The sequence below is a fragment of the Trichomonas vaginalis genome, chromosome VI (assembly GCF_026262505.1).
Source record: "Trichomonas vaginalis G3 chromosome VI, whole genome shotgun sequence".
Taxonomy (NCBI): domain Eukaryota; phylum Parabasalia; order Trichomonadida; family Trichomonadidae; genus Trichomonas; species Trichomonas vaginalis.
Genome location: NC_067208.1, coordinates 13,089,150 through 13,100,299, shown reverse-complemented (window position 1 = coordinate 13,100,299; position 11,150 = coordinate 13,089,150). Strand labels below are relative to the sequence as shown.

At 34.5% G+C, this 11,150-nt stretch overlaps 5 protein-coding genes and 4 pseudogenes across 9 annotated transcripts, besides 1 other annotated feature; 4 read left to right on the top strand and 5 right to left on the bottom strand.

Annotated features, from left to right (window-relative positions):
* Window positions 1-9,481: part of a mobile genetic element that runs on past the window's edge.
* On the top strand, window positions 3,453-3,552 carry TVAGG3_0856880 (annotated as a pseudogene). Its single transcript has one exon. A coding segment is annotated over exon 1 (100 nt).
* Window positions 4,181-4,816, top strand: TVAGG3_0856870 (uncharacterized protein; the record flags this gene model as incomplete). Its single annotated transcript, XM_051249553.1, has 1 exon — window positions 4,181-4,816. The coding sequence occupies one exon, from the start codon at window positions 4,181-4,183 to the stop codon at window positions 4,814-4,816; it is 636 nt and encodes a 211-aa protein (XP_051085028.1).
* Window positions 4,852-5,182, top strand: TVAGG3_0856860 (protein of unknown function, DUF4108 family; the record flags this gene model as incomplete). Its single annotated transcript, XM_051249552.1, has 1 exon — window positions 4,852-5,182. A coding segment is annotated over one exon (331 nt), but the record flags the coding sequence as incomplete, so codon positions are not given.
* TVAGG3_0856850 lies at window positions 5,288-5,737 on the bottom strand (annotated as a pseudogene). Its single transcript has one exon. A coding segment is annotated over exon 1 (450 nt).
* Window positions 5,774-6,645, top strand: TVAGG3_0856840 (annotated as a pseudogene). Its single transcript has one exon. A coding segment is annotated over exon 1 (872 nt).
* Window positions 7,088-7,499, bottom strand: TVAGG3_0856830 (KilA, N-terminal/APSES-type HTH, DNA-binding family; the record flags this gene model as incomplete). Its single annotated transcript, XM_051249551.1, has 1 exon — window positions 7,088-7,499. A coding segment is annotated over one exon (412 nt), but the record flags the coding sequence as incomplete, so codon positions are not given.
* TVAGG3_0856820 lies at window positions 7,588-7,999 on the bottom strand (annotated as a pseudogene). Its single transcript has one exon. A coding segment is annotated over exon 1 (412 nt).
* On the bottom strand, window positions 8,543-9,481 carry TVAGG3_0856810 (organellar and viral DNA polymerase type B; the record flags this gene model as incomplete). Its single annotated transcript, XM_051249550.1, has 1 exon — window positions 8,543-9,481. One exon carries the CDS (start codon window positions 9,479-9,481, stop codon window positions 8,543-8,545), a length of 939 nt encoding a protein of 312 aa, XP_051085025.1.
* Window positions 9,482-10,026: 545 nt separating this feature from the next.
* Window positions 10,027-10,359, bottom strand: TVAGG3_0856790 (uncharacterized protein; the record flags this gene model as incomplete). The annotated part of the gene is made up of 1 exon (XM_051249549.1): window positions 10,027-10,359. One exon carries the CDS (start codon window positions 10,357-10,359, stop codon window positions 10,027-10,029), a length of 333 nt encoding a protein of 110 aa, XP_051085024.1.
* Window positions 10,360-11,150: the final 791 nt, after the last annotated feature.

The following is an 11,150-nucleotide window of genomic DNA, read 5'->3' as shown; positions in this document are numbered from 1 at the left end:
CATACTAGATGAACATGAGGCAAAGATGCAACAACTTGAAGCAGAGGGCAAGTTACCAAAGCGACACCAAAGAAGAAGAGAAGAGTAGAACAAAGTGAAAGTAGTGAAGAAGTAACTTCATCTAGTGAAAGTAGTGGCAATGAAGGAAAAAGAAGAGTTAAAAACTCAGTCAGAAGAAAGTAAAGCTTGGTCCACGTGGGTTCTATTATGACATATAAATCCAACTATTCTATATTTTTACCCATATGAATGTACGCCGCTCAGAATATAACGCCAACAGTTTTGGATGCTATGAATGGAAATGTTTCCGAATGGTATAACGAATGCGACAATGCCATTAGAAGGTCAGAAATAGTTCCTGGAACTTACGAATATACAACTGCTGTTTCTTATGGAAACGTAGGTGAGTTTGGAGAAGGTTCTTCAACAACAGTAGATATTGCTTGCGACAGGTTTCATATTATTTCTATTGACAACTCATTCTTATACGTGGACAAGACATTGAAATAAAACCTTCTGCCAAGTTGTCTGACAAGAAAGGTTGCAATGGAATTTTCTATGTCGGATACCAATATGCTCCAGAAGTTTTCATGGGATATAAGATATATTCTAACTCTGACTTAGTTCAAACAGTAACATGGGCAAACTATGAATGGTTCGCTTTGAGAAACTCAGTACAACCACAAGCTAGAGAACAAACAGACCAGTATGCAACTATTGAGAAAATAAGAAGACTTGACCCTAACGTTCCAGGAGTTTATGTTAACCTTTCTGGACAAACTGCAGCAGCAGTACCAAAGTAAAACTGAAACTTAGAGTTCCTTTGTCATCTTTCCTCATCTTCAGGTTTTAAGATACTTGCCAAACTGGGCAGGAAAAATTTCTATCGAACTTACTCCAAGCAAAAATAACTTAGTCATTGCACCAACACAAGACCCATTCAGCATACTGTAGCTGAACTGGTGGAAGCCAAGTTCTGTGACTTTTGCAAAGGCAAGGTTGACTTAGACTTTGGTTTCTCAAACCTCAACACTGAAGTAAACTATTATTCAATGCTGCTGGAGATGCTTGGGACCCAGTTAAGTTCACATGCGACAGTTTGAATGCGAGAATAGAAAGCAGACTTGCCGTTATATGTTGACCCAGATATTTCAAATGCTTTAGCTGCCAAATATATTGCAGTTCCACTTATTTCCCTATACACCAATATCTGTCAAAGACTTTTGCAGGTGAAGTTGGAAACCAAAGTGCTGACCCAGGTGCAAGAACAGATATTGCTTTAACAACTGCAATGAAACATGCAGATACTATGTTTGTACTGTTCAGACGAACATATAAATGACTATTCTTGTTTCTACAACCCGGTATTAAATATCATATAAACATAGATGGCAAATATTATCCAAGAGAAGAATATTCTACAGTTGAGGATATGAGGTCATACAACTTGACATTAGATGCTATGAACTTTAACAACAACTTCACAACAACCATTAACCCTGAAATGCAAAGTTCTATTATGCCATATGTGAAAGTATGGACTCATACAGGAGGTCAAAAAAACTCAATATACAATGGAGACCGTTCAAACTTTTGGCTTGGCATTCCATTTGCTGACTCAGAAGACTTTATGGGTGGTATTTCAACTGGTACAGTTCAAATACAATATACTGGTGACAGGAGACGGTCCAGATGAATTGAGAGCAAAGAAGTTTACAAAACCAATAGCACTTTTCACGGAAGATGCTCTTTGAAGATTCGTTCGATGAAACCTGCTGGGGCTCCTCAGATTGGCATAACGACAGCTTCCATCGAGCAGATTTTGGCAGCAGGTCAGTAATTTGTTCTTGAACTGACTTCTCTCCGTCAAATATTGACAGTACGCCAGTTTTGACATAATATTGTATTATAAACTTTCCTTAGTAATATCGGTCAGTTTTGAAGTTATATTTTTGTCTGCTTCAAGAACTTTCACCATTTCAGTTATACCAACTTTCTTTGCTTTATGAAAATATTTTAGGTTCAGCAAATATTGCTATTCTATTAACATTTTCCATTGTTTTGTGTAAAGAACTATTCTGTCAATGTATTTGTATTGTTTGTGAGTATAAACTTTGTTCTGCTTCAATTCAATAAGATATCCGAATACGTCCATCTTTTTATTCTAATAAAATGTCATTTCCGAAAAATAGAAGCGTATGTGTTTCAAAAAGGTTTAATGGCGGTGGCAGATGTGAAGTTAAATTCACCAACTCAAACAAACAGTCAAAGTTTGTTGTCAATGTCAAAGACAGAGATGTTTGAAGTGGGGAAACCATACGAAGACGAAGATGGTATAACAATTGTTCCTGTAAAAGAACCAAACATATCCTGAAGTTAGCAGAGACTTAAGTTCTGTTGCAGATATTCGAAACGACTACCAACAACTTGAAAGACAAACTTCAAACTCAGGAAAAGATTTGTCCAAGCTTTAAGTATAATGTTAAACTTGGTCGAACACAACCCTGTAAAAGTGAACTCATATGTCATTGCACCTCATGAAATTTTGAAAGAACTATTGAAACTTTTGACAGAGGCAGACGATAAAACATCAAAGAAATAGAACCCGACATTAGTTGCTGTGGTGTTTCATATAATGTCATTGACAAATATACGTTATGAAAGGAGGTGAAACGTTGAACTTAAAATATAGTTTCCCAGACGTTATAAAAATATTTGACGACCACAACATTTCATTAAAGTTTATTTGCTAAGTAAATGGCAGAAGACATAATGGTTTATACTATTACGACTAAAACCCTGAGTCATATAATTCTATAACAACAAACTTACAAAGTCCTCAAGGACGATATTGTAAACTAACCTTAAACACAATGACGACTAAAGCCTGTTTTGCTCTTTTGACACCAGAAGACTTTATTGTTGTGAATGGTAAAAAATACTCCTTTGAAGATACTTACTCAGATATACCACCAACAGTTTTGTTGGACTTATTTAATACTTTAAGTACAGGTGTAACATGTGCTGCAACTAGAGCAGGTTTCATTATGTTTGGATGTCCGACTGAGTTTACTATTAATGATATGAGCTATAATACAAAACTTATATCTGGTTTTTACTACCAAAGTTTCCTATAACAGAAAAGGTGTCATACAAGGAATGTCTATTCCATTGACATTAAGCACACCAATCTTATATATTGTTTCAAACTTAGGTTCAAAGTGTTATTCGAATGTCGACAGAAACTATTATGACCAAAAGATACTTATGCGTATAAACAATACTTTCTCTGCTGGTTTGCCTATTGTTCATTCGAATGCAGAATTTTCAACCTTAGTGAACTCAAACACTTTGGCAAGTATAACGTTGACATTAGTTGACGCAAACTTTGTTCCTGTAAAACTTTTATGTCCTATGTATTTGTCAATGACGGCAGAAAGTTTCGAATTGGAAGATGCAACTGGTGAAAGTATTGTATTACAAGAACAACTTCAACAACAAATAGCTCAAGAACAACAAATGCAACAAATGGAACAACAAAGTCAAGAATAAAAAAATAATATTTTTTATTTTTATAAAAATGTACAGAATAGATGTTTCAGATTTTTATGACTTCCAAGCATTCAGAAATATGTGTCCATTTAGAGACTATAACAAAGCAGTCGAGAATTTGAAACGTTTAGTCATTTATGTTGACTCTGCCCCAGAATGTTATGTCATAAAGAATGGGATGTTGTCTTTAACAAACCAAGAGCAACAATAGTGTCTGAACAAGAATGTAGACAGAAACTTAAGAAAATAAAATTTGTACAAGTTGGAATGAAGATGTTAGATGCTTGGGATATCTTATTGTCAAAACTTGAAGATTTTTCAGTTCGTGGTATAAAGTTTTATACACCTTCTCCAAACTTCTATTCTATCTTCACTGGATATAAATATGAACAAGTAGAATGGAAAGAAAATATTATAGAAGCTTGGTTAGACCATGTCAAAGAAATTATATGCAATGGAAACGAAAAGGTTTATGAGTATATCTTATGTTGGTTTGCAAACATCTTACAACATCCAAGTGCTAAAAATGAAACTGCTCTCATTATAATTGGAAAACAAGGAACTGGTAAGAATACTTTCTTTACAGATATTTTGTGCAAAACTCTTAGAAGGTTATTCGAATCCGAATATGACAAACTTAGAAAACATCTGTGGCAAGTTTAACTCCTCAATAGAGAATATGAAACTTATAGTTTGCAATGAACTTCAAAGTATAGATACAACAAAAGTTTTGAACTCAGATGCTTTGAAGAGTCTTATAACAGACAAAGTTGGAGTTGTTGAAAGAAAGTATAAAGACCAAAGAGTTTGTGAAAATGTTGCAAACTTCATTATGGTTTCAAACAATGCTGTTCCGATGAAGTTAGAAAGTTCTGACAGAAGATATGTAGTTGTCAGAACGTCAGATACTCATATGCAAGATACAGAATATTTTGACGACTTAGCAGAAACGTTGACATCTGACTTTTACAACCACTTGTTCTCATATTTCATGACATTAGATATTTCTAAGTTCAATCCAAGACAAATTCCACATACAGAAGAGAGACAAACATTGTTAGAAGCAAACAAGAGTGTATATGAACTGTTCATAGATGAAACTGACTTTGTGTCATTAGATGAAAGGTCATTGTACGATTCGTATAAACAATATTGTCAAGAATATGGTTATATGGCAGCTTCTAAACGAACATTCTTGGCAAATGTCAAAAGTCTTTTAGATGTTCAGAATGGTGTATATACAAAGAAAATTTTTTCTGAGTAAATTTTAAAAAAATATTTTTTTATCCGATAGAAAAGATGACGAAATTCATCTCAGTAAACAAGTACATGTCAGGACTTAAAGAAGAACTAGACCCATTCACATATTTGAATGTTTACTTCTACCATTTTGAAAAGTCTTCATTCAGCAAAGTTTGGAACATCGAACCAGTTAAGTTTGCTATTGTGACTAAAAATGGTGCGAAATTTGAAGACTTAGACATAGAAGGTTTGTTAACAGTCAAAGAAAGTTTTGACAGAAGGTTCTCAAACCTTAAAGAAGGCAAAGCATACAAACTTGTTATACCTTATGAACCAAAGAAGACAGACGACTATGAATATTATGAGTCTAAAGTTGTAGAAGTTCAAGGTAAATTGGGTAAAAAGATTTTAGAGTCTAAGCCAGTGTTTACTCCTAAAGAGGAAGAGAACATTGACATTGACCCAGAAATGTTCTAAAAATAAAATTTTATTTTTACATGTCAAATTTCTTTTTCTCTGGAACTGGTTCAGGTTCTTTCTTCTCTTCTACTTTTTCTCTTTCTTTTCTTTCTTCTTCTTTTCTGGTGGAGTTATGTCAAATTTGGCGCAACCATATTTATGTAAAAGTTCTTTGTCCTTTAATAGCTCATCTATTCTGTTTCTATTTCATCTTCAAGAACAGCGCATGTGTCTTCTTTGCATTCTAAGAAACTTTTGTTGGACTTCATCTTTCCAATCGGTGTCATCTCTGTCAACAAGTCTGTCATTGACAAATTTTAAGACTGCTCTGCTTAATGTTTTTATGGTTCTTGTCATATTCCCAGAAACAGAACTTTAGAACAAATTCCCCTTTCTTGTTTACACTATGTAAGATTTTATGGTCGACAGATGTTTTGCTGTCGAAAAGCTTGTCTCGAATATAGATAGCGAAATCGCTAGACATTTTCTAAAAGATAAAAATTTTAATTTTTCTAAAAATATGTTAGAAAAAAAGTTTGCTGACATTGACAAAAATTTGAGAATGTTTTAAACAAGAACAAGAGGAACTTAGAAAATGCTCAGATAAAGCCTATACATGACAAGTTCTTATTTGCTCAGAATGGTATAACAGGTCTAATTGCACCACCTGGGTCGGGTAAGACTTTCACTTATCTTAAATGGCTGCACAACAACAAGAACTAGATGAGAAGAACCCATTCTATGAGTTAGTTGTTTATTTGTTCGACTTCTGGTCAATTTGACCAAACCGTCAATTCGTTCAAAGATATTATAAAGAAGTCTAAGTTAGTATGTATAAAGGATACTGAGTTGTTAGATTGGATAAAGAAGTACCAAAGAAGAGTTTTGAAGTATAATGCTATAAATGAGTATATAAATTCTAAGTTTAAAGACCCAAATGAGGAAATGCAGAGAATATTAGAGAAGAAACACTTCAGAAACAAACAGAAAGAGATAGAATACATTTCGAAGAAATTGCAATCTTACGATTGGAAGACTTACCCTCACAGATGTCTTCTTATCTTAGATGACTTTGCTTCTCATCCTTTGTTAAAGAACAGAGAACAAGACATGTGTCGAATTCTTAAGAAGCTCAGACACTTTAACATCTCAGTCGTAATATGTGTACAGACAGCCAAGAGTTTAAGTAAGGATGTTAAAAGAATACTTACTGACATAATACTTTTCCCCGGATTGTCCGAAGACGATTTCATGGAACTTATGAAAGAGTCCATGGCAGGTAAGTTTGACAGACATGAACTATGGGAGAAGTACAAAGTCATACAAGACCCTCATACTTCTTTCAGAATTCATATCTACGCAAACAAAGTTCAAATTGTAAAAAGTCAATAAAAATAAAGAGTTCATTTACTCTGCTTGTTTGAAGTTATCGAAATACTCTGTTATCTTTTCCTTCAGTAGCGGTAAGTCTTCTTTGAATGTAAGTATTGTACAACCTTTCATATCATAGTGTGTTTGAGGTAACGTATCTTGAACTATCTGTTTAACATCTTCATTCGGTGTCATTGAAATCGGTAAGTTTTCGCGATAGAACCAATTTCTGTCAGATTTGTAAATCTTAGCAAGGTCGTAAAAGCTTTTGTTGTTTCTTCTGACTAAATGCAACATAACCATATCTTTATCTTTTTCATTTTCCATCTCTTCAGTATAAATCATATACTTATAGTTCTTTTCCTTTCCTTTTGGTACCGAACGTGGTATTCTTTTCTATATGCTTTTGTCTTTTGCTTCAAGCTTGTTTTCCATCTCTTCACGTTCTTGTCTATGAATTTCGTCAAGAAGTCTGTAATATACCAAGCATAACGAGGCGAAGCCCACATTGCAACAGCATTTACAAGAAGTCTATGTACATAATATCCTCTCAAACCGTTTGGCAATTTTTCACGATTTTCATAGAGTTTTGGCGACTGGGGTTTTTTAACTACTCGCTGTTCTTCACTGTTTTCAGAAAAAAGTATGTCTCGCTGTGCTTCGCTCAAAAGTTCTTGTGTGCTTTGGTTCCTAAACCAGTCTTTAGGAAGCTTAGTATCTGGAGCATAACATGCTGTCAAAATACTTTGCATTTGGTACATATCGTCTTTGACCGAACGAATGAGACGTAACTGTTTGTTAAACTGTATGTACTCGTATTCTTCATTTATAGCTTCATGGACTATAACTGTTGTTGTGTTCTCTGTTGTTGACATATCTGTCTTTACATACAAAATAAAAAAAATTGTTAGAAAAAAATTAGCGTTATTTTCTGACTTTCACAAAAGACCAAAAATAAACGCTTTACATGTATTTTTCAGCAACTTCGTCAAATAATTTTATAGCTTTATCTATCTCATCTACTTCAAACGTTTCTTTACCTTTTATGGGAGCACCATACATTTTCTCAAACTTTTCAAGTAGTTCTGTTTCTGCAGCTCTCATATCATTAACAAACACAACCTTGACTCTATTGACTGTACTGTCATATCTTTGAGTTATATTATATGTTCTTCCTATCTTATATCTCTTTGTATTGAAGTCCTTCGGTTTCTGAACGATGTAAAGTAAGCCTTCACTGCAACGTTCCGTATCGAATGAACCATATGTTATGAAGTTATATCCAACAACTGGGGTCTAACCATAACAAAACTATTGGTATAAGACTTTTGTCGATGAGATATGCTGTAGTTCCATAGAATTTTACCGATATCATAAGCTCAGGATTTCTTGTCAAAATTTTCTGAGTAGAAGCAATTCTAACCCAGTCCTTTGTTTTCTTTCCAGATGGTGTTATAATGTCTGACAAAGAATATTTGTTGTATTTCTTTGAGTATCTTACGTTTAAATCACCTATTCTAACCACTTTGGTGTCATTGTCTATCTTTCTAACTGTTTCAAACTCAATGTTTGACATATCTGTCTTTACATACAAAATAAATAAATAAATAAAAATAAAACTAACTTTATTTTTCTATCTTAAGGAAATTCATGATTTTTGTTGCTGAATTCAATAAAAATAATGTTTAGGTGAAGAGGTGAGATTTCACCTCTTTTTCACCTCATTTCTACCCCAGTTATTTTATAAACGTTTCACATGGTAAACGTTATTTTTGGAATTTTTTGAAAACCCAACGGTTTGACACAAGCCATATGCTATTTTACTCAGAATTTTGTTGCTGAATTCAATAAAAATATATTTTAGGTGAAGAGGTGAGATTTCACCTCTTTTTTCACCTAATTTTTCACCCCAGTTATTTTATAAGCGTTTTACATGAATTGTACGATGTATATTTGAAATCCTAAACAGTTTTGTAGCTTCTATTTCTTCTTTTAGTACATCGAATGTTTTAACAATGCCGAAGGTTTCTTTATACTTCTTCTTGACATCAGATAGAAGGAAATCGTCAGCAGTTGGATAGTTTTTGTTCAGAAATTCTAACATGTTCATTTTATCTTCTACCGGCTTCTCTGCTTCTTTCTTTAAATCTGCATAGTCGTTTCTCATTCTTTCTATCTCTTTGACGGAGTAGTTATATCTCCTCATTGCCGCTTTACATTTAGAACATTGCGGGTTCATTTTTGCGTTATATTCTGAAACCTTACCTGCTAAAACAACCAAGGCGTCAATGGTTTTCTTTAAATCTGAAGCAGTTGGTTTTATCTGTTCATTCCATACCTTACCTCTTCTATCTTTATCTCTTATCTGCCATACACATTTTGCAGCTAATGAAACAAAGTTGTCGTATGTCTTAAACTCCCCAGATTTATATATGTCAGAGATGTTCTTATATACCATGTCGCAATCTTTGTCCATAACTTTATGGTTGCAATGAAAACCAAGGAATTCATAATTTACCTTTCGTATGAACTTCTTTATTTCTACTGAGTCAGTTGCTTTGACTTCAATTTCATCGAATTCAGGAATAGTGAGCTTTTGTTGTTGGATTTCAGGCAATTTGGGTAAATGGTCAATAATGTCCTGCATTTCATAAAGATATTCTTCATTTGTTTCATCTTTCGCACTACAGTCTAAATTACTTGTTAAAAGTTCCTGCTTTATCTTCTGGATTTCTGTTTCGAAAGTATATGAAGAAGGAATGAAGCTTTTCATTTCTACTAACATAGATGTTGGATTCATGACTAACGAGTTTGGTGCTGTAGTTGTTTGAATTGTTGTTGTGCCGATTGTTGACATTTCTGTTCTTTTATACAAAATAAAAAAATAAATAAAAATAAAACTAACTTTATTTTTTCTATCTTAAGGAAATTCATGAAAATTCAAGAGGGTGAAAAAAAAGGTGAAAAAACAGGTGAAATCTCACCTCTTCACCTAAATTATATTTTTGCTGAATTCAGCAACAAAATGAACGAGGTCAGGATGTATGTAAATACCTTTGAATTCATTCATAACGCCCTTAGTAAGCTCATAAAATGCTTGTTTTGAGGTCGAGCCACTTTTGGCTCCACCATATTCTTTCAACCAAAACTCAAGAATTTCCTGCATGAATTTTGTATAAAAAGCAACCGTCTGAATTCCGGCGGTTGCTATTTCTTCACAAAATGCCTTATAATACTCTTCCCAGGACTTATTTTCCAACAACTTTCTAAAGTCTTTCCTAAACTGACTGACTGACGGCACAAAGTGGCTTAACGAAAACATTAATATATAAAATTCATGAAAATTCAAGAGGGTGAAAAAACAGGTGAAAAAAGAGGTGAAATCTCACCTCTTCACCTAAATTATATTTTTTGGTCCGGGAACAACTTTCTCTCAATTGGAGCTGTAGCATACTCTTTGCGTAAGCGGTTCAGACCTTCTTCGAAGTCTTGGTCTCTCTTGGACTGAGATTGGAATTGCTGGGGTGGAGCTTGCTGGAACATCCAAGGGTTGGGGCAGTAAGGCATAGGCTGAGGAGGGTAGTTCGGGAAGCCTTGTGGTGGGTAGTAACCTTGAGGTGGAAATTGGTAGTAATTCGGAGGTACTTGCTGGAACTGAGGTTGCTGAGGAGACTGTTGTGGTTCTTTAGGTTCCTCTGGTTTGGGAATGAACTCGGTTGGTGGGACGTCGGACATTCGTTTGTGGCTTAACCGTCGGACCACAACGATAAAAATCTCTGCTACTAGCAGTACTTTTACTGACAGTAGCAGTACTTTTTCTGACAGTAGCAGTACTTTTACTGACAGTAGCAGTACTTTTTCTGACAGTAGCAGTACTTTTTCTGACAGTAGCAGTACTTTTACTGACAGTAGCAGTACTTTTTCTGACAGTAGCAATGGTCGAGGTCGAACCTACCGACGAGGCAATTTACCTAATTGAAATTAACGAGCTTGTTAAAGACTTCCTCAGGCAGAATGTAAAAGGCAAGCTTGTTAACGGTTGGATAACGGGAAGGGCTGCCTTGAATCTCGAGACTTCGACTGGAATTCCAATTCAAATACCAGACGGGACAGCCTACGACGACATAAAGCAAGCAAAGAAGGAAGCCATTATAAAGTTCTTTGCCAAGCGTCCTTGGATACTACTTCCAAACAGAGAGAACCCTTTCCCAAGAATGAACCAAATTCTCAAGGGTCTCCTTCACTTCTCGGGTCAACCATTCTACATAACCTGTGAAGGCGACATCCAACCAGTTCAGTAAACATCTCATTTTAACTCACTTTTTTATGTTTTTTGTGAAAGTGTCAAAAATAAATTGTTTTCATGAGTTTTCTACGATATTAGAAAAAATGTTATTTTCTAATATCTTCACATTCAATACTTTTTCAGCACTTTTCCGTAGTTATATATGAAAGACAATTCGAGATAAAAGTCATAGTACAATGGAATAATATGTTGCACACCATTTGTTGTGAACCAAACTTGA